At 40.0% G+C, this 23,735-nt stretch overlaps 1 protein-coding gene across 9 annotated transcripts in view; it reads right to left on the bottom strand.

The window, feature by feature from the left end:
• The window catches only part of LOC137174134 (adhesion G protein-coupled receptor L3-like), a 245,605-nt gene that overhangs the window by 127,253 nt on the left and 94,617 nt on the right, over window positions 1-23,735 (bottom strand). For all 9 annotated transcript variants that reach the window (XM_067579248.1, XM_067579249.1, XM_067579247.1 and 6 more), the window contains one exon: window positions 10,261-10,474. In XM_067579248.1, coding sequence (XP_067435349.1) covers window positions 10,261-10,474 — 214 coding nt within the window. The remainder of the gene's footprint in view (window positions 1-10,260; window positions 10,475-23,735) is intronic.

Below are 23,735 nucleotides of genomic sequence, written 5' to 3'. Positions count from 1 at the left end.
GGCTGCCAGCTTGAAATTTACAGCAACTAATTGGCCAAAATTGAATGCGGCAGATTCGTATCAAACAGGATTTGAGTATGGTTGGAGGCTGGGTGAAAGCAGGGAGGGCTGAAAAACGAGACAGGATAATGAATGTCAGGTGATGTCATCCAATGCAGGAAAATAATAGAATGTGGAAGAACTCGCTTGATTTAAAAAAGTCTGAAAAGAGCGTTATTCAGGGGTAGGAGGTAAACATGCACAGATGGAAAGGTGTTTGAATTCCTATACTAATCTGAGGAACTTTGGAATGTGTTTATTACCATGCATGTTTGCTTTATAGCAAAAGAGAATCTTTTCTTCCTGTCAGAGCTTTTATTAATATATTTTGCATATTAACACTGGCTGCAAAACCACCCACCATTCTCTGTTTGTTCATACTATTACAACAGGCAGTTGCCCCCTGCTGTGCTCATCGGTCATGTTTTTGTTCTGTAATTGTCAGGTTCTCAACACATAATTGTATCATAGAAAAACAGCCTCCAACCAAGAGTAAGCAAGACAAACCAATGGCTCCTGCATGAATAGAAAAACTGTTAGAAAAAAGCCTGAAGTCAGGACCTCACCGAAACTCTGCTGCATGATTGATTCAAACTATGCTGTTGAAAATCTTCCTTATATGTATACCTTGCATTGTATTTCTAGTTTAAGGGATGCCCAGTTGGTATCACATCCCTAAAAGTAGCAGCGTCAGTGGATCATTCCATATAATTAAGTACCACAAATCTCTTTTTATTCCAATCTGCTTAATAGAACCTGTAATATAGAGCAGCACCTGTATGATATTTAAACTTACACTGTTAAAATCATGCATTAATTCATCCAACATCTCATTGTTTGGGGAGTTAAATGTTTATGCAAACATCAACTTTAAACACGGGAGGCTACTTGCGGCTCGGTTTCGGGGGTTCATGCATGAACAATGACGGAATTACTCTCACATCTGCTCAGCATGATAAGCTCTCTTCATGTCACTGGCAGTTGTCTTTTTGCTATGAAAAGATTATGTTAAAAATTTAAGATCTGTATATGGTCATGCTCGCTTTTAAGTCTCCTGTAATGCATTATGAAACAAGAGACTGCATTATGGCTGCAAAGAAATCAAGAAAAAGAAAAAAGACTCCAATAAGGACGTGAAAGCATCACTCTACTTGGTCTTCAATGACAAATAACTAAGGGCACCCTAAATACCCAACTCTGTTTTACATACAAACCACGAGATTACTTTTTAAGGTTACACACCGCATGGATTGACAATGTCATTTTTTTATCAAACATCAATATTTTATCTCTACAGTGTGATCAAAAGTTGTTGGTCTTCTACTTTTGTAAGGTAGCATCCTAACTAAAGATCAATAAAAAAGGTTGACATTTGGGAAATACGCCTAATCTCTCTCTTGCCAAGAGTAAGATGAAGAGATCAATACCATTTTCTTTGTTTTTTTTTGAGGGCTGTAGATGATTTTCAGTGTCCAAGATGGCTGCCACTGCCTTTTCCCTGTTCAGAGTCTCCCTACAATCCTCCAGAAATCACCAAAATATGGTGCAATCCCCTCAAAATGAAATCATTGGCGATGGTATGGTAATGTTTTACTTCTATCTTTTTAGAAATTTTGTTAACTTTTTATTTTTTTGATCAAGGACATTTTTAAGGACATGGGAGCACATGGTGATTGGCAACAGAGCAGGACCTCATTAAGCCTACCCAGAATTTATTTTTTCTTTTTTGTGACCTTCATGAGAAAATATGTCGATTACAAACAAAAAGCTGGCAGAGGAATTAGAAGAGATTAAAAAAATCCCTCAATTTTATGTCTGAGAAGATCAGCAAAGTGGTTAAACAGCAAGTTAACCTTATGGGCCTAATGGAGGAGGTCTGTGAGCTGGGGGCTACAATCAACCAAAGGGGCCAGAGGATCGAACTGCTGGAACAAAGGATTGACGACTTGGAACAGTACTCCCATGCTGATGACCTTATCATCACTGGGCTGGATACCAAACATCACAGCTATGCCAGGGCTGCAGACGGTGACCAACAAGGTGAGGACGCACCACCTGAGGAGCTGCACTACCTAGAGCAACATGTGGTTCAATCCCTGAGCAGTAAGAACATTCACCTAATGAGACAGCAAATTTCAGCCTGTCACATTCTCCCACGCAACCAAGCACATGATTGTTGTCCAGTTTGCAAATTGAAAGAGTAAGGTTGAAATGTTGAAACAGTCCAAAAAAACGTAAGGGTACTAGGGTGTATGTAAATGAGCACTTGATGAAGAAAAATGCTGAAATACCTGGGAATGACCGTATCCTCAGAAAGCAAAATAAAAGTCAAGCAACATGGACAAGGAATGGAAAGTATTTATAAGGTTAAATGGAGAACCAGAGCAAGCCAAGGTAGTTGTGGTACGGAATCTGAAAGATCTGGATCAATATAAGTGACAATGTTTATAAATGGGGTCAGGTCACAGCATGATGGGAACTGTGCCCTGGCATGGAGCGACACAGCAGCTATCACAGCATCCATCATATGACAAAGAATCTACAACATCTTAAAATCTGTTTTGGTCATGTCATTTTGGGGAGCATACTCTGTCACAGAGTCAAAGTTTGCAGTGGAAATTTCTGCAACTCTTATTGCTAAACCACCTTTTTTCCTCCATAAAATGACAGATGACGATTTTCATTTTCCTTCTGAAGAAACTGAGAAAATATGTGAGGAGTAAATCTTTTCTAAATTTGACTGAACATAAATTATCTAGTTGTGAAAATAGCATTGATCCTGAGGCAAATTTTTACAATGAAAACAAATCAAATTCTGAATAATATGCTGAGAATCAGTTTAATAACCTTAACTTGGATGGTTTTTCAATCATACATTTTAATAGTAGAGGCCTCTATACAAATTTTGTTCAAATCAAAGACTATTTAAAATCATTAAAACATACATTTCAAGTCATTGCTATAAGTGAGAATTGGTTAACAAATGAAAAGGCTTCTAATTTTGTGTTGTTTTAGTGTAAACCAGATAAATAAAAGGGGTGGTGGCGTTGTATTTGATGTACACAAAGACTTTCAATATAAGGTAAAGGATAGTACAATTGTTAAAGATATCATGGAGAGTTTGACAGTTGAAATTCATTCCACTAAATTTAACAGTATATTCTTGAGTTGCATATACAGAACACCTAGTTCTTGCATTGATCAATTTATGAATACCATAGTTGGTATTGTTGGGAAAGTATGTGATAAGAAATCACTTTTTGTTCAAGTGACTTTAATATTGATTTGTTAAAATGGAATGAAAACTAACAACAGACTTTTGAATTAAATGTTTAGCTTTGGTCTCTTGCCCTTAGTAGATAGTGTGCCATACGTATTGATAACATTTTACAACAAGTGGTTTGTTTTTAAGTGATATCAGTGATCATCTTCCTATTTTTGTGATCTTACATCATTTAAAGGTTAAAGGTTCAGTTGGTGTTAGAGAGCCTTCCTGTAAATTGGTAAGAATAAGGACACCAGAAAGAACTGAGGCCTTAAAGATGAACCTTACAAACTACAACTGGAATGAAGTGTATGTTGACAATCCTTTTCAGGCCTATGATGCATTTTTGTTCACATTCTTAGAGTTCTACAATAAACATTGTCCTATTAGAAAGTGCTGGGTGAAGGATAAATATAAAGGAAAGCCATGGATGACTACAAATCTGCAAAGAGTGCAAAAAGATACTTTACAAGAAATATTTACAATTGAGAACCAGTGAAAGTAAAAAAAACATGTAAGTTGTATAAGAATAAACTGACTTCCATTATGAGATTACAGATAAAGGAATACTACAATAAAATATTACAAGACAGTAAAAATACATTCAAAGGACTTGGAAAGTCATCAATTATATTATTCGGAATAGATGTTATAAAATCGGAATTTCCAAGTTATTTCCTAAATAGCTTTGATGCTACAGTGGACAATTCAAAAAGCATCGTTGATGATTTCAGTGACTATTTTGTGGGCGTTGGCACTACTTTGGCCAGCAAAATTGTTATGCCTGATGATAAAAAATCCTCAAAAACCCTCAAAACTTGGGTTTAATGTAAATAAATTATCTCTCAATATTAAGAACACCAGCTTTATGTTTTTTGGAAATCGAAAAGAAATTGATGGAGATACTGAATTAAAAATCTGTGATGTTGAAAGAGTTTTTGAGACAAAATTCCTAGGGGTTGTGATTGAATTGCAATAAAAGCACTTAGTTAGGTTTAGGCACAAAAAACCAACAAAAAATCCCCCAACACTTGGTTAGGTTTAGGGAAAGATCGTGGTTTGGGTTAAAATTATCACTTGAAATGTCATCATGGCAACAGAAAACTCCATGACAAAAAACTATCCCGAGTCATGGTTGGAAATGTGACACTCGTGGTTGGAAGTGGGAGGCAAACAGTCATCTACTGCAGCAAAGTTCTTTTTGCCATCTAACTATCTAACCATCCACTCAACCCGCCTCCTCTAAGAAGGAAAATGTTACCTTATATAGACGTCAGTGGCATCGTCATCATGGCGTCTAATGATGTGGGTGGGTTTACATTGGAGTTAGTTAGTCCAAAATGTTGAATTTTTTTCTTTTTTAAGATACACCAAGGCAAGGTATTCTGAATCTTTGCACAAAATGCTAAAAACAAAACCAAGACAAGGGATATGTGGGAGAGTATGAGGCAGATGGTCATTCTGTCATATGTCTCTAATCACCCTCTGAGCTGAGGGGGTTGAGTGAGGACATGTAGGCATTTGTTTGTGGTTTAAGCAGTTTGGAATTCCAACTATGATGTTTTTGTTTTGTATATATATATATATATATATCATTAGATATTATTTTCCTTTGTCCCATGAAGAATAGTGTTTCTTGCTCAAATTTAATCATAAGTTATATTAGTTCATAGGGAATAGGAATTTCATTACCCCCTTTAAAAGTGTCGATGTGTATCTTAACTTCCGCTTGGTCTCCATACCTTTGGATATATAGAAATTTGGCATAGACCCCAGAATATGTCTTTTCCTCCCATAAAACCGATGCCCATGATATCTTGCTTGAGATGAGGGGATTTAAATGAAGATGGGCAAAGGAACCGAAGGGGATTCTTCAGTTAATCCTGCTCTCCTGCTAAAACAAATATCTCATCAAATCCTTCAACTCTGAAATAAGGTCAAAAGCCAAGGATAATGAGAACTGGAACGTATGGGAAAGATCATCTGCAAAAGAGAAAGGATCCTCCCATCTGTTTTCCCCTCCTTATCCTCAATCATTCTTGTCCCTCTTTCAGCACATGCTTTCATTCGTCGGGAAAGGAGTCATTTGTCTCAGGCATTCCAGCCTAAGTGCAGTGAAGTAAATAATGGCACGGAAGCATTTGTTTTCCGCATAAACGTCATTAAACAGGAAGGTTGTCAAATATCAACTGTCACAAGGCCAGCAGGTTCAAATCACAGGTTGTGCTCATCTAGTTTTTATCACCCTCAAGAGACTCATCAAGCTGTGATATTTATTAACCTTCATCACTAATGTCATATGCATTAACACAAAATGCTACTAGACAAAAATGTGCTTTGTTGTTCTTTGTTCCCTCAAATGGCAAGTGTAATGACACAGCAGTGGAGAGAATCCCAGAGAGACTGAAGGGGGGGGAAAAAAAGAATAAAAGTGATAAAAAAGACAAAAGGGGAGTCTGAACAGACAGGGACAAGAATGTGTATGTGTGTGTTTGGGTGTATGTGTTGGAGTTGCTCCTTCCTGACCTGCTTTTCTCCTTCAGGGGTCATGCACAAGCCTGCCACAATGCTATCAGCTGTCCCTTAAGGTGCCTGCTGAGGTCTACTGAGATATAAGGTGATATATAGCTTTGATATAGCCTGTAATTACTGGCCGTGAAGGCCACACCGCCTTGGGGAAAGGAAAAGGGGAACACAAAAAAAGGGAGGAGAGAGACACTGGGGCTCTGATGAGAAAAGGGTCACTGTTGTTTGATAGCACAAGTGCCCAGTCTCTCCAGCAATTTCACACAGTTGGAAGTGGCACTAGATCTATACATGTGTTGAAGAGAGGCAGATTAAACAGATGCCTCAGCTCCCAAACAATCAGCTCCAAAAATATCCCACAAGGGAATAGCAATGATTGCAAAAATCACAGGCTGCGGCGTGTGTGTACACAGACTATGCAAATCACCTCAAATTGTGTTAAATGAAACCTTGGTAGCATGTTTCAATTACAGCATCATTAGCCTCCATCTAGTTTGCAACACGACACCACCTATAGGTGACATGTTTATCCAGAGGCTGTGGATTCTGCAGAGGCATGGTGTTTGTGGCACAAAGGGAGGAATGGCTAATGAAAGAGACCCATTCATTTCATCCTGTCACAGCATGGTGTGAGACAACCTTCATTTTGAGATGCATTACAGCACTCACAAGCTCAGTGGCGCGCTATCACTCAGATACAGGGTGCTATTAGCTCTCGTTTAAAAGACTGTAATGGAACCAAACACCTTTCCAGAGTAGGCCATCATACACCTTTATAAGTGGGCTGAACTGTCACAGGTAGCGCTTGGGTTTGATAGCTGAATACCAATGGAGCACTCCTAGTGGAGGGGGGGGGGGGGGGAGGATTGAGCCGCCTAAATGTGTATTGACAGATCATGAGGGCTGGTGACATGGCTGGGCATTTGCTGGTGATGGATGCGAGCTTGGCACACAGACTAAGCCGGCAGCAGCGTGGCTCATCTTCAGACGGGATGTGAATGCTAACTACCACACTTGCCAGCCACCACGACTTAACTGGTGCCAGCAGGAGAGGCAGGTGGCACACAGGCTAGAGGAAAAGAAAAGGGCAGAGTCCCACAAGAGGGAAATACTATCAGTACACTCACAAGCATGCTAATTAGAGTTTAACAAGATGAAGGTAATGCTCAGGTTATTATACTGTACCTTAACCAGTTTATCTTTATTACATTAAGAATTAAAGTGGAGTAAACATAATGAGATTAAACTATTTGCCAACCTTTTTACTTACTCTGACACAAACTCATCTGACCAACACTGTGTCCCAATACCATACTAAACACTGATTGTATATATAGCATATACATTATATAGCATGGACTGCATTAATTGTATAGTTTTTGCAGTTAGCATGCAAGAAATCGACATATTGTACCATTTTATGCTTACAGGAGATGATACAATACAATATTTACTAGGGTGATAATGTCAGTCGATATGAGCTTATGACAGATATATTGGTGCTGACAAACATGTTAAGGATAATTAACAAGGAATCACAGTGCAGATTATATTTGAGCTAATTTAGAAGCAGAGTCACTATGACACGGTTGGTCCAGCAGAGAGCAGTCAAAAAGTATCAATTATGTCATGTATTTATACATTTTTTAAAGGCCGATATATATCTTTATTGATTTTTTTTTTATAATAATCGATCAAATATCAATATTGGCATCAGTCTAACAAATCCAGTATCAGTCGGGCTATAGTGTGTATACAAAATCAATGGCATGGCCTTCAGTGGAAAATATATCCTAATTCACTGACGCAAAAAGAACAAAAAAAAACATCAATGTAAGTGCGTCCATTCTCTGTCTCCTTGTTGTTTTCTGTAGGCTGCAACACATCCTTCCACACATTAGCCAAGTAATCAAACAACACATGGAAACTGCAATTATTGGGGAAATCAGGTTACGGCGAACCATGTAAATGCTTTAATCACACTATTACATTGTTTGGGTTGTTTCCAACGATTGGGTTGCGGTGTGCATGTAAACATACTGCATGATGAATAGAATAAAGACAGGGACATGTAAAAGGTGGAAGGAATACCCAGCTACAGTAATAAAGAAAGGGTAAAACTGCCTCACGGCTGATATCTACTTATTTCAGATTATAAAGCAGACAAGCCAGTGAAGAAACAAATAAATATATGTTGATGTTAAATTAAACTGTGCAAACGTTGGCTTACTGACTACAAATTTGATTAAAACAAATTAATTGTATTTTTTTTGATGGCACAACACTGTAAATTAACCACGACATAGATCAACATGTGACATTGTTTGGCTTCATGCATCACATTATCACATTATCTTCGCTGAAATCATATCCATCTGAAAATCAAATATATCAAGACAAATCTTTGTGCCTTGGCTTTAACACCTGCTATATCACAAGTCTTTGAAGACTTTCTCTGTTCAAATTGCTTGTTTCTGTTTTGTTCTCGTTTTCTTTTTAACCCTAATGAGCTTTGCCGCAGGTGCCTAGCAACGGCTCTGACAGCTCGACAATGAAATAGTCGGGGGTGGCGTTCGTTTGTTGTGCTAACCTCAGCATGCTAATGTGTCGCGGTGTCGCTATAGCCACAAATATCTTTGTATCTAGGGATGGTGTGATCCTCTCACACCATCCCTACTTTTCCTCCCCCTCCACCCTTTCTCGACTCATACCACCCACACCTTTCATCCACTTAGTAACTTCCTCTCCCTAGACAAAGCGTTCTAGCCCTGAATCGACTCGGTTACCTTTTAGCATCACTTCAACACCCCCGGTAGCAACGAGATCCTAAAAAGACGTGCTTTTCCCTGGTACTTTGTTAGTTTTGTGTTCTTGACAGTAGCAGGACCCGTTGATTCATTCCTGCAGGGATTTTTAGTCTGAGTGGGCGGCTGGAGAACAAGGGAGCTACAGGGTGCATCAATTATCTGACAACATGTTTCAAGCTACCTCTTTTTACCATCAGCTGCTTTTCACACAGCTGATTATCTGAACTCTATGGTACCAAACTAAAAAGCCAAGAGCAATTGTTTGATAAAGTCCAAAGGTCCATTAGTATTCTCAAAGGGGTCCGTCTTGTGTGGAACTAAAGCTTTGGCAATGAAAAAGAGGTGGCATATGTTAAGCTTTGGAAATAAAAAGAGGTAGACAAACGTTAACGCAGAGTAGCAATTTAGATAAAGTCCATCCCTTCTGAGTGTTCAAGGGTGTTTTGACCTCAAAGGCAAGAGTAACCATGCTTAGAATGATATCCCAGAAAGGAGTCTTCATTCTGCTCTAAGTGCCGCAATGAGTCAACAAAAGATTGACTATACATGGTATATTCACTCTACACCAGTCTTGAGGTCTACATTTTCTTGAATCCAGACTACTTGGTTAAAACCTTGAAACTTGTGTATATATTACCTTAATGTTCGCAATCAATTACACCCCAAAAGCCAAAGGACGGTAAGACTACACTCTATCTGCCCTGACAAATAGGTCTCCATGTCCCGGTTTCTGCACCACAGGGTCGTAACTCAGAAAACAAGACTCACATCTGGCAGCAGAGCTCATTGAGCAAATCTTTATATTGACAGATAACTCATAATGTATTCAAAGTATTCCAAATGAACATTGATTTGCGTCTGAACAAATTTATGACTGGTATAGATTAACAGCCAGGTATGGTGAGGTTTGAATGTGTTCATGGCTCACTGGGATCCTTGACCCAATTAATCCATAAAATACATGTGTTACTAAACCACACACCTACCCAGAGGAGGATTTCTGCATTCATTTTCCAAAACAACTAGTGACTTTGCAAAGCTGGTTGTATGATTTGTTGCTTTTTGCAAATCTCAAGGGGATGATCCTCATATTTATCGCACAAGACAAATCATTGAGAAACCGTGGGTTCTACATTTTATAAGCTAAATGCCATGTTTTCCACAAATCTATAACATTTCCATATTCTGGGAAATGAGTAAGATCAATAAAATTTGTTATTTCATGAAGAAAAACAAGGAGAGCTGCATTTAATTTCATTTCAGTAAGACTCAGATGTGAATTATAGCATCTCTCATTAACTTGCTAATTATGTTTTCAATAGCTTTTTAACAAACACAACTACTCTAATCAATTACTTAACCTCATGAAGCAAATTCTGCACGAGTGTGACTATGAGTGTGACTGTGTGTGTACATATTCATTCATGCAAATGCTCATATTCCACTATTTTGAACGGGGCTACAGACTCGTTATTACCATCATTTGTCGTCATCATCCAGAGTTTCAGTTTGAAAAAAGCTGCATTTTTTTTCAATAATGTCCAATGATAATATCAAATTAAATTCAAAGTCACCATAATTCATTCAAATCAGGCAGAGTAATTAACACAAATGTGTCCTTACCTTTGAGACATGATCTTGTATGCATCTGGCAGGTAACACCGCGTGTTCTCCATCTGTGCTGGGTCTGCATCACAGATCTTGTCATCGGTGCGGCCGTAGTTGGCGCTCTCGATCATGATGACATCAGTGCCTGGGCAGCGCAACTCGATGGGATAGCTTTCGCACGACAGCTCCCTCCTCACCACCGCCATGGGGATGGGTGCTCTACTGAAGGCTGCAGAGTGGGAGAAAAAAAAAATACAGAATGTAACTATTTATGTAACTAGTTATTCTTTTTTTTACTTTAGTTAAAGGATTTCTGCACTTCAGTTTGAAAACAACTCCTCATCGAGTTAAGGTTAGCTGAGAACTGAATACAAACTACGTATATTCCTAAAGGAGAGTACAAGAACAGATGGGAGGACCTGCAATCAAAAGGTCTGACACTGAGACATATGAGAAAAGGTTGTCCACCCTGGTCTAGAGAGTGTGGGCGGACAGGACGCTGGTTGTTTGTAGTGGGCGGATGAGCAATACCACAGGGGCCCTTGAGAGGCCAGGAGTTGTGGAAAGAGAGAGCGAGAGAGTGAGAGATTGACACAAATCAAACATAAGGAAATAGACACAGTGTTTGCATTTGGCTGTGAGGAAATAAACACTCATTACATGGGCATTCAACTGAGAAATTAGAGACAGACAGAAACACAGACACAAAGAACACAGAGCAGAGTGTTTCTCATGTAAATTGTTACAATATCCCTCCAGACTCGAATCTATAAATCATAAGAGCTGCTTCATTTCTTTGTAGTTTTAAGGTGACACAATGCTCTTCAGTTAGGCTGAAAGCAGACAGAAGGCAGAGGGTCAAAAGGTTCTTGTTGCCTCGAGCCAAATCCGAGAGTCTGTTTGGCAAAAATCTGCTGTTTACTGTAGAGCCAAATGGCCAGGAGGGCTAGCGGGACCAAGCGGCGGCGGTCCGGAGGTTGCTGTTTTCGCTCTCCCTGACACATAGACATGCACGGGCGTGTGTGTGCGGAGGCTCACGCTAGCGCACGAGCGGGCATGTTCACAACAGACCGGAGGAGTTTCGTGTTTACAGCGAGAATAAAAAATGAGCGAGAAACATAAACATTGGCCTGTGTGACTGTGGAGATTATAGATTTTTATAAACATCCTTTCAGACAAGTGTCTGAGCTGCAAGAGCCACTAAGATGATGTGCAGCACAGGCATTCATCAGGGAGGATGGACAGAATGAGAGAGACGGACAGAGGAGGAGAGAGAAAAGAGGCACAGAGAGCGTATCCACATGTGAAAATAGGGCTGGGTGATATCACCTGAAATCAATATCATTATTAATCATCACATTTGCCAATACATGACAGTATTTATCTATTGTACTGATTCACATGGTATTTTTTTTCTCATCCCAGTTGCTTTTTCCAAGCTAGACCAGACACTCATGGGTAATTACATCTCTTAAAACTACAAGGTGCAATGATGTAATAAATTCACACGACATACATGTGGTTTTTCAGAATTCAAGAGCTTTTCTCAGGAAAAAAAATCACATCAGCATTTCTAATGTGATAAATCCATAAGAAGGCACACATGGTTTTGGACATATTCCTTATAGTATGAAAACAATTACATGAACCAGGCACAGGTGAAATACAATTTAATATTTCACATGTGCATTTTTCTGAGGATATACAATCTCTTGCCATTTTCACTTTTTCAAATGTCATACAGGTCTCTCTTCTCATCTTTCTCTGAAAAATAAACAAAGATACACAACAAAACACACAGACGCTTTTTTTTTTTTTTTTTTGAGGTGAAACAACAAAAGAGGCCGCTCATTATCGTGTCATTTCATTTTCTCTCATAAATCATTCAAAACCCCAACACAGTACAGCTCACTTGCCACCGAAACATCACAGATTGGAATAATTGTATTCAGTTTGGTGATGAAAGCCATCAATTATCTTCCTCTTAATGGGGAGACTTATTCCGCCCCCCTGAAAGCACTGGTCTGGATCACACCAGACTTTGTTGAAACTGACAAAGGCGGAGAAAAAGGGATAACACAGGTTGACTATGGCAGGTGCACTTAGATAAATGATAAAAGAGTAACTGACTCTGAATGAAAAAAGGGAAATCTTGCTTTGTTTATTGATGCTCGTGCTGTTAGAAAAGAAAAATCATGAAAAAACCCTTAAATTAGATCTATTATACAACTTTATATTAAGAATCTTGATCAAATTGATCTCTAAGATATACTATAAATTCAAAAAGCTTAGAGTAGTTCTATTAAGCCTTGTAACCCTGTAAAGATAACAGCTCAATTCATTTGAGCATCCCCAAAAGAGGCATTAAGAAAACATCAGAGAGTAGCGAGCGCAACGTCGTCAACATGGGCACCAGCAATCCCCTAATGTAAGCGAGTAAATGCATGCCAATGGTGTCTCGGATTACCTGTCTAGTCAACAACTGTAGTGTAATTACATTTGTGCCCGGAGGCGGTGATTGATAGGGCTCATATTCCTCAGATGCCAGAGCCAGCATCCTGCCCCCACTTGCATGTATCGCTATCTACCTGCACACATCATTGACAAAGCTATGGAAAATCGAAGTAGTCTTATTGAAAGTTCATCCTCTTATCTAAAGTTCCCATGTTCTATTCACTTCTTCATCTCGCTTTCCCCGCTCACCAGCTAATACTTCAGAGGAGTATTTATATGCAGCGTATATGTCTTTTTTTTCCTCCACTGCAGATTCTCCCAGGATAATTCCTCTGCACTGCTGAATAAAGAGGGGATGGAAGGGGGGGGGGGGTGAAGTAGTTTGGAGAAAGCAAACTGTAGGGGTCACAATGGATACGTCCATAACTTTCACACCACAGAGAAGTGTTTTTAATCACGATGCTTACAAGTGGCATAACTCACAAATGAACATTTCAAAAAATGCAATTACTCACCAAAAAGGGCAACAGAAAGGTCACAGAGAAAAATGGTCATTTGGAAAATGTCGCTCCCCTGCAGAGCTTTTAAAAAAATCGCTCCAAGGGGGAAATGCTTTGGAGTTCTGACCGTGGGTTTTTTTTAATAGTGATACCAACTAAGAGGGGAGAATTTTTGCTGTTTAACAGCTGAGCTTATTTTTGGGTCACTGAAAAGAGACTCAGACCCATTACCTTCCCTGAACCAGTGGACACTGAAGTGCAGACAGAGCTGAGTAACAATGACATTTAAAAGTCATCATTAGTAACAAAACAGGGGCCTTGGGGGGACTTGTATTTCATTTCATCTCCCAAGAAAATGTGTCAGGGAGAAGAAGTTAAGGTCAACCACCACATATAATTACACTGAGCCCGTCTAAATGAGCCACCACCATTTGGATAAACAGATGTCTGGGACATGTGACGGCCTCTCAACAAGAGGAACATGGTTTTAGATCATTTTCAGGCTTCAACTGAAGTGCGTACGCTGAGACGCAGCAGATAATTTCCCAATAAATATGCTCTCTACAATTAGGCAGTCAGAAAGTCTGACAAAGTGCCAAATATGTTCCCAGAAAAGGAGGGGGGGGGGGGTAAAAAATGTGTCGGCTATTAATATGGGAGGATGCAATATTTTATTCTTTAAAAAGAGGCTCTGTTCCTGCAGCAGATGATACAAACTTTATGTGTGTGTGTGTGTGTGCGAAGGGGCTTGCATTCAAATGAACTCTGACTTCATTGAATTAATGTAAGATAGATGGAAAAGAGAGGAGGAGATGGCGAGGGAGCTGATTCAACAGATCAAATGTCTCTTTCTCCACCGAGGACTGCTGGATGGTCCAGCCCCCAGAGCTAGTGATTAATTAGCGCATGAATCTGGATACTGTTATTTGATTAGACCAATGGGAGCCTGTCACACCCACTTCCTAGTTTGCAACAAATGACATCTCCTGGAGTGGGGGGGGTTGGGGGGAGGGGGGAGGGGATGAATAACTCACTTGCAGGACTACTTTGAAACGAATGGGAGAAATCTTTGAATTGCGAAGTACAGCATTTTCAATAATGCATGAGGGATTATTTATCTTGAAGTGAGAAACAGTTCAGGCAAATTGTTCTCCCAAGTAAATTACGTTTACATATGGCCTAAGGCAACGGAAATCTCCAAGGCTTTCACACGGAGTGCAAAATTATCCAGGAACTGAACTGTCAAAGAGCTCTGCAGATGGAGCATTTAAAAAAGAACAGCATCCCGAAAACAATGTTTGTGCTGCATGAGAAGAATCTGACACTCGGAATAAGCGCCATCACTCTCGCTTACATCGCCGAGGTGATCAGACAGCTTCCACCTCGAGTTCCACAGTTTTAAAAATGAGACTAAAGAACCCTTTCTACTGAAACATGTGCCGCTGGGTGACAGATTGTACCTCCGCAGTGATGAATTCATGAGCCGAGCATGGGAATGATTGTGACAAACTTCTCAAATGGATTTGATGGCTTTTGACACTTTGACCAATGATGCTGCTAAGCACAATTAGCATTGCTCATTGTGACAGGACCCAGATATCCATTCAACACGCCAAATGAACAAGCCATTTGTTTTGCTTCTACTTGCATTCACTGACACACATTTGAACACATTAATTGGCAACACACCACGCACTTGCAAATTTCCAGCAGAGGGAAAAGACTGATGGTGGGGTTTTTTTTTTTTTTTTTTTTGCAAGGCAGCGACGTGCGAATGTTTCGAAACTGTCCGTCAAACTGCCCAATGATGCCTGGAGGGAAATTAGCTCTTCAGTGTTAACAAATTAGCTCAGAGGGAGGATCGGTTGCAGTGCAATCGTAATAAACTACTGCACCTTATTGGATCAACCTCCTCACACGGTGAATATTTGATGTGTTTTTTATGAGAAGCCGCATGCGACTCCTTCCTGATGGAATCGACAAGATAGTAGTCATTACAGAACAGCGGTGTATTACTTTTTTTTTTTTCCCTCCTTCCACTGTAACAATGTATTGACACGGTGAAAGTTAATAACTGTGAAAGTTAATAAATTAGTTGCTACATTGGATGGAAGGAAATTTTTGCAGCGCGCAGCAACTTCCTTCCCCTCTGTGATATAGTTCCAGTAGAAAGTAACCTCATGTTTGCATACACACAAAGTAACAAATACAAGTACCTTGCCATCACTCCATAAAGGCTTGATTCACATACTCAGAACATAGGGGTGAAGTGTCTTTCCATCCAGCAAGCACTTTCATTTAATTAATCACTACTTCAATTCATTAAGTGCATAGCCGTGGCAAGAAAAGAAAAAAAAAAAAGAGGAAATGGGAAGCAAGTCTCCCATCAAGGTCTTATGTTAAAAACCACTTCGGTGTGCAAATTACAACATTAGTTTCTGAGGTCAAATCCACTCACGCTTAGGAGAAATCAGTGATTCCCTTTAGTGTTATTCAAGCAGTTTAGATTTTTATTGAAATTAGCTGAATTGCTTTAAAATTCATTACATTTATTAACTTTAAAAACACTTATTATTTGCTTCTTTTTAGTGCTGATTCTGAGCACTGAAGATTTTTGGTAATTTACCAGTTTTCCTTTCCTAGGCATAAACACAGCAGAGGTGTGTGTCCTGCTTCCTATCAGCAAAGTGGAGTTTTGTCAGATGGTCCAAGCCGGAGATGAGTCTGTGGAGCTGGCAGCTTCCGTGGCAGCGGCTCCTGACAGCGAGCTGGGCTTTGTTCAGCTCCCGTCATGTCTGACATCGTTTTGCTATTTCCTCTCTTTTCATTGCATCTCCCTCCTCCCGCTCCTCCCCCCCCCCCTCCTTCCTGTAACCCACCCACATGTGCCGGCATCACTCAAGGGAACATCTCAGCCAAGACTAATGCACCTTAGCCCCCACCTACTGTACAGTGCCTCCTAGGCTAAAATGAACACAATCCCTGTCACACATACACACAGAGAGGATACACACCGACACGCGCACACACACAACTCCCAGAGCAGGCATGACTCAACATGCCCCTATAGTAACACATGCCCTGATAGTAATTGAGGTCAAAGAAAAGAAACAACAGGCTGATTTTCGTCCTGTGTGAAGGGAAAGAGGTCTTTTCCTCACTCTTCTTTTACCACACATCATCTGATGGAATTGCTTAACAGCACACTGGAGGCAAGGGCTTTGCTAAGTTTAGCACTGTGAACTGAGACAAACTGCAGTGCAACCTCACTAATCTGAACCTCTCAGGAAACAGAGGTTGTTCAGTGTTCAAACAAGTGAAAAAACACTAGGGCCAAGCAATCAATATGAAAAAACATGCATACTTTTAAAAACATTCTGAAGGAGATATTTTGGTGCTAACAGGCGCCAGGCTGGAGTGTAACTTTTAGTAAATTTGAAACAAATATATTATCATGTACGGTCTAGGGAAATTTTTCCAATGGTAGTTCACTCTTCTTCTTCTTCTTATCTTTAGAAATACAATATTTAAAAGATAATCTAGCTTGCTGTATAGCATAATAATCAAGGCGACCACTTTGTCTTCCACTTCTCTAAAAGATTTTCTGTATTGATTGTGTTGTGCATTTAGGCTAAAGAGTATTTTAATGTTGTAGTGGGATGAAGTGAAGCAAATTTTAACCATAAATACTGTTGGGTATTTTAATATATAACAAGACATCATGTTTTATAAGATGATGGCATGTTTTTTATTTAAAGATTCTATCTGCAGGAATCAGAAATTCCTTCTCATTAGTGACACCGGTGGCTGTTAAGTGAACTGCAGTCAGCATCCTGTCACTCGCACTCGCGGAGTGAACAGCAGCGCGAGACTATTGCAGGTGATGTCTTTTTCCTCGCTTACACTTCTCATAATAACATAAAAGATCTCTAACATTCTGTTTTGCACTGTGTTTCTGCAAAGCATCTCTCAATCCCAATACATCAGATCAAAAAATGCAAAAATGTCACATCTGTTGTATTTTTGTGGAAAATCTGGCCCGCGTCCTTCACATAGAAATCAGTCTACAGGCTGATATACTCAACCAACAAAGGGAAAGTGTAATTTTTTAAAGAAATTTTTAAAAAACCCATGCACTCATTGGCAATGAAAAACAATATATGTAAATTGCTTTATAATTCTGACATACAGCACCTTTAAAATCTTAATCTTGAAAGTAACTAGAAACTACAACTGTTAAATAAATACAGTGGAATAAAAAGCACAATATAGTATAAAATAGTAGAAATTGGGAGTACTCGAGTAAAATACCTAAAATTATACTTGAATAAATATACTTAGTAACCTTCCACCATTGGCAGCAGATTATATTTTGCATTTACTTTGATATTTATTCTGATAAGCACCTGTTTTTGTAATTTCTTAAAGTAATATTTGATTAGTTTGCCTGTAACCATAATCAACAATCTGCTGTCTGATGTACTGTATGACTCTTTACCTCTGTCTTAAGGAATCACCATTCATGTGAACACTTCAGTGCCTTTCATTCATTGCCATAGCAACCCACAGTATTGTATACGCTCTATGGGCTCTTTTCATGAGATACTGCACAAACTGATGACAGAACACCTAGAAAATACACTCTCGTGTAATGAATAGGAAACCAGGCAATATCGCTGTCTGAATGGATCCCCGGGGCTCTGCTTATTATAGTTGTATTAATAGTGCAATAGTGAGAGGAAATAGAGGTGAACTCCAGCACTAACGCACTAGCCACAAGGTTAACGCCACACTGTCTATCACGACCAAACTGATAATAACCTTCTGCTCTGGCACAATATGATGTTTGTGTCTGCTGATCGTGGTGATAGTAAAGAAGTACTTGATCTGTGCGGACCCCAATCAGTCAACAGGACAGTAAAATGAACAACCGCACGCCACACTACACACCATATCAATTTTACATACAACAGGCAGTAATTTGTTGGAGGCTGATAAAGAACAAGTGTATTTTTCTACTTGAAACAAGCAGGATGGGAGGGGGGGGGGGGGTGTAATAACATAATTTACATAACACAGCACATTGGTTGATGAAATCTCAAGATGAAATTTCCTTCTGTGTTTGTCATGAAGGCTGGATGAGAAATTTGGCCTTGTTCGGAATCTGGAGTTGTACAAACTAAGGACGAGCAGTTTTCAATTTCTCGCCATTTGAAGACAAAAAACAGAAAAGTGAAGCTTGCTCTCACCACGTCCTTGTATGAACTTGTTTGCATTCTATTTGATCAAAAGTATCCTTGCACAAGGACCAAACTCCATGAATTACATTGTATTTGTGATTTGTTTTCTGTGGCACGTTCGAAAATAAACCTAAGCCAATTTTCTTCCCATACTCCTGACTGTAATTTTTACTGCAGTGTAATAACCAAGGGGCAAAAAGCATGAATTAACACCAATTAAAGCTGTAATGTTTACTTACATAATGAAGAACAAGAAATTATTTAAATGACAAAATTAAAATGTGATTTCATGCATATGCATCTGTTATGTTTTTAGGTTAACAAAGACATCAGTTCATATTTCTTGAATTAGTCGTGCTTGTGAGGCCACACAATACTGGCCAAAATAATCAGTTTAAGCCACCCATACAGTACATATCTAGCTATAGTCTTTTATTTGACAGTTAATGTTTGACAGTTTCACACATATAGCGGATGATAAAACTAGTTTAAGCTACAAATGCACACATCAAATCCCTGAAAGGTACGACTCAAAGGCATTTGAATGAGTATAGATAACGGTGAAATGAAGTGGAGAAGGGGTGGGGGTAGGAGCTGGGGGTTTGCCCTATATACTGTAAGAACCCAAAGGGTTGTACAATCTGATAGTGCCGGGTGGCATCAGCAGATTAAAGGCTGTCTGTATCTGTACTTAACTGCAACCCACTTCTTTTGTTACCTCCCTTGTGGTTTGCTCATTCTTACACGTGTTTATGTGCGCATATGCCCACTTTAATACATTCTGCAATCGGGTGGGGGTTGTTCCTCCCCGGGGAACATTGCTATCTGGCACATACACCTACGCGTTCAGAAAGTGACACCGTTCAAGGATGACAATTTTAAATCAGGCCCCCTGCTTGTTCTGTTTCACTTTCTCCTCCCAGTGCTACAACTTTACTGGCAGGGCGGAGCACTCGTTCAATCTAACAGCATGTCAATCTTTTCTCAGTGCCCCAACCTGCCCTATGTGATAATACAAGTCAGCTCATAGGCCATTTTAGTGGTCCAGTTGCTACTAAAAGAGGTTACGGTAGCCGAGGAGCTAACCGTGCTAGCTCGATGCAAAGCTACCTCTAGATGAACTCGAAATGACAGGCTGCAAGTGAAGATGTTGAAGCAATAGAAACAGGAAAGAGTGACGGGAATGTGTGGGTGACATTGTAGTAAAGTTGGATTTGTGAAAAAAGAAACAGTAACAGGAGAAAAGTGAGATAAAAAAGTTGTATGGAGAAGAAAGGTGTTGGAAACAAAAACCCGATGTTGGAGATGGAGGTAAAAGTGTAACAAAAAGAAAAAAAAAACCCAAAAACAAAAACAACAGTGATTCCTCAACCACCCACAGAGTAAGAAGTAATCTCATTCCACATGTATGCAATCAAGGCAGTGCTGTTGAAATTAGCTTGGGTGGCTACGCTACATCTGAGACACACAGCTGTAGTATGATGATCTCCTTTGATCGTCTTTTCTTCTGTATGCAAAACGACAGGTATCGGACATGGGGTTATTGTGCGCAGATAATGAATATGTATAAAGCAACATGTACGTGGTACTCATGTATCAAATCATCTGGCCGCAAATCTTAATATGTGGCATATTGGAATCCGACGACAAGCATAAGAAGCGTGAAATGGGAGGGATTGCGAGATTTCAGGCAAAACATGCCACACATGGTTTCACAGAAGCAGGTGTGGAGCTGTGATTCGTTATACAATATCACATGAAGACAGGCTTGCACCTCAAAAAACAACTACTTTATGTGGCAGACCTGTTAGTGGGAAACATAGACGCTTCGGTGGTTGCATCTTACAAGACACTGAATTTCTGCAAATCAGAGCATGTTCCCATTGAACATCTATCTCAAGCAATCTTACAAGGTCTCTAAAACTTCGGTTGTTCAAATTTGTTGCGACAGAATGCTTAACATCTTGTGTGTTAGGCTTAGTTTTCGCTCCTTTGTTTGCAGGCTTAATGCATAGTCAGAATGTGTTAACAGGCATGCTATAAAACGTTACTTTCAATATAAGTTAAACTACTCAGAAATGCCATCATTATACATTCTAAAACACTTTTTTTTTTTTTTTTGGCTGTATGTTTAAACATTTTTGTACTTTGCTTGTTACTGTAAAGCACCAAATTTCATGGATTTGCTCCCTTCCTATTTTATTTAGATTTTTGGGGGTTTTTTTTGTATTTGTTATTGATATGTTTAGAGTTTTGGCACTACATTTCCCATCATGCTTCATATCAGCAGTTCTGACCTAGGGGTTAGTAGTAACTCTGGTGGAAAAAGGGGTTTGGATTGCTTCATTTTAAGTGATCTTAATGTGATATAAAAAGTAAGTGTAATGTTGCCATGGAGATCAGCAAGCAATCATTTGATTTACTACTTGTATTAAAGGAAAAAGGTTCGGGATCTGAGGTTATAAAGAAAGTCTTTTTACATGATTTGTAATGTTGTGCTAATTACAGCAGTATGTGCATGATGACAAATGTTTACTCGAGGGCATGGAGGAGAAAGGATGCAATTTTTGACCAGACCTCCCAGTTGAAGCGCGGTCCCCATGAGCTTCACCATGACCCCGATACAAAATGCACTCCATTGTATGCGCTGGGCTAACATGCAGCTGAGAAACATCTGCAGTGGGCCTATAAAAATGGCAGGCCATATTGTGTGATGCTTTTGCCTGCTGTGGAATGACATCGCTCACTCTGCTTCTCCTGTTTCAACCCTTTCCTCAGACCCATCTCGTGGCAGAGAAAGGAGTGTATTATCACAGTGAAAAAGGATCTCCTCCTCCTCCTTTTTCCTCCTCCTCCTCCTCCTCCTCAAACCAGCAAATGAGGGGCAGTGATCATGGAGGCAGTATGTGTGTGTGTGTGTGTGCGCGCTTGCATGTATTAATATATGTGTGGCGAGTGGGAGGCAAGAGGGAGTGCACCACTGGGGAATGTGCACCTGCAATTTTTCTCATTTGACACAGTTGGTCGTTTGTAGGGTCTCAGGCACAGGGAGATGTCTGTGAAAGTTATGGCTTCTGCCCTCTACCCCCCCCTCCAAAAAAAGACATCTTCACTATGGTATTTTCCATCTCAATTCAGAATAACTTATGTCAAGAATTTGGGGGGATAGCATATTCAACTGATAACCAGGCACTGGCTGAACCAAAGTGCAGTATTATCCTTTAAGCGGAGGTTCTTAGGTTAACTTCAGGGAATATATTTGGCCAGGATTTCATTGATCCATGGCTTAAACTGACAACTCCTCCCATGGTTGACAGCTGCGGTGTGAGCATGAGGCCGAGCTGTGACCCCCGCGAGCCTCGATACAGCACATCTGGAGATGCGTTGGGGGCCAGCAGATTTGTGGATTTGTGTGTGGGAGGGCTTGAGAGACGGAAGATAAAGGGAGGGACTGTGTGTGTATATATCGGTGGGTACTGTACGTGAAATACAAAAATTACACAAACAACAGTGTATTTTCCATCCCACGTAAAGCACTGGTACTGTAAACTACTTGACCCTGGCATCCTTCCAAACGAGGAGGCCACTCTGAAGAGCTACCATTACTCTCCCGCTATCCATTCCCCTCTCTCCTTCCTTTTATTTTAATGAGAGCACAATTAATAAGGAAATGGAACAGCTTCCCAAAGGAGGCTGGTTCCTCCACAATGGAAGCCTTCTTTTGTCAATGGCTGTATTGAATTCCCCTACAAGGCCACTGAGCCATATTGAAGGCCATCTCCAGTATCGCCCCACCCCCCCACATCACCACCACCACCACCATCTCTCTATCGCTTGCTCCCTTTTTCTCTTATCCTCAAGGTCTCATGGGCTAATCTGTGCCACAGTAACATTTGATCCCAACCCCCCCCCCCACTCCCCTTTGCTCCAAATGCAGACATTACAATACTTCATATTGATTCGCTGAGGCAAAATCACCAGTTACTTTGCATGCCTGGTTTATTCAGTGACAGAGCTGGAGGAAGAAAGAGCAGGTTCACGCTCTGTCTTGCCCACAATTGTCCCGCTGCATCTGTGGTGAACTTTAGTTTGAGGCAAATGGTATTAGAGCCTTAGTATTCTTTGTTTGTGTATGAATACATTAAAATTCGCCCTGATAGTTCAAGCGCAGCATATGAAAAAGAAGGGGAAAGAAAGAGATCAAAAGGAACAATGACTTATTAATCTTTTCCCCCTTTTGCTTTTCAATTATTCCCTTTGTTGGTCAAATAAAAATGGTATCACTTCACCTGTATTTTCATCAGCGGTGCCCCCAATTGCTCCTGGAACACTCAACAACAGTAACAACGCTTTGTGCACCACACAACACATTACTAAAATCATAATTTACCTACAATGCATGCATGAAAGCAGGAACAGTTTAGAAGCTAATTGTACTGTTTAATAAACATTTAAGGATAGTCTTCATTTTTTAAGACATGGTGCCATTATGTTGACTTTTTCATCAACAGAAAGTGTATCATAGCTGGCACAATGGGAACAGCACTTCACTGTTTGTTGTCGTGTGGCCATTAAGCAACATGTTACATGCGCTGAAGTAGGCATTCACAGGCTCTCAGAGAGCTTCCATAGAAACAAGATCTGCATGTCTCAATGTCACTAAACAATGCCAAAAACACTACAACCTAATCAATAGTCTTGCTAAAGTGAAAAACAGACAGCTAGATAAACATCTAGAAGCAGTAGATACTGTAGATGGATGGGTAGGTAGATAGGTAGGTAGATAAATTAAAAAAAGATAACACTGACTCAGGAAATGAGGTAATATACCCAGCCAGCAGTACTTTAAAGGGGACCTATTATGCTCATTTCAAGCTCTATATTTTTATTCTGGGACTCCACTACAGTTCTTGGCATGATTCATAGTTAAAAAAAACTCTGTATGTATCTTATACTGGCCCTTTATGCAGGACCTCAGTTCAGCCTGCGTCTGAAACAAGCCGTTTTAGCTCCCCTCCCCTCTGTCCAGCTCCCTGAAAGCCCACTCTGTTCTGATTGGCCAGCTTCAGGAAGCTTCCTCTGGTTCTGGAGGCTATGTAAACATACTATAGTAGTCACATTTTGCTCCCTGTTCTCGCTCTTTACTCAAAATATAAACTTCTCAAACACATCCATACATGTTGGAGGTGAAATCAAATGCAAGTGGACAGCGCAAACATTCACAGCCTCATTAGGCTACCTGCTTATTGTGTGACATCTTTATCCTATCTGTGTTCAGCTTTCAGTACTTTTATAG

This window comes from Thunnus thynnus, chromosome 22, assembly GCF_963924715.1.
Source record: "Thunnus thynnus chromosome 22, fThuThy2.1, whole genome shotgun sequence".
Taxonomy (NCBI): domain Eukaryota; kingdom Metazoa; phylum Chordata; class Actinopteri; order Scombriformes; family Scombridae; genus Thunnus; species Thunnus thynnus.
This window is presented reverse-complemented; position numbering and strand designations above follow the sequence as displayed.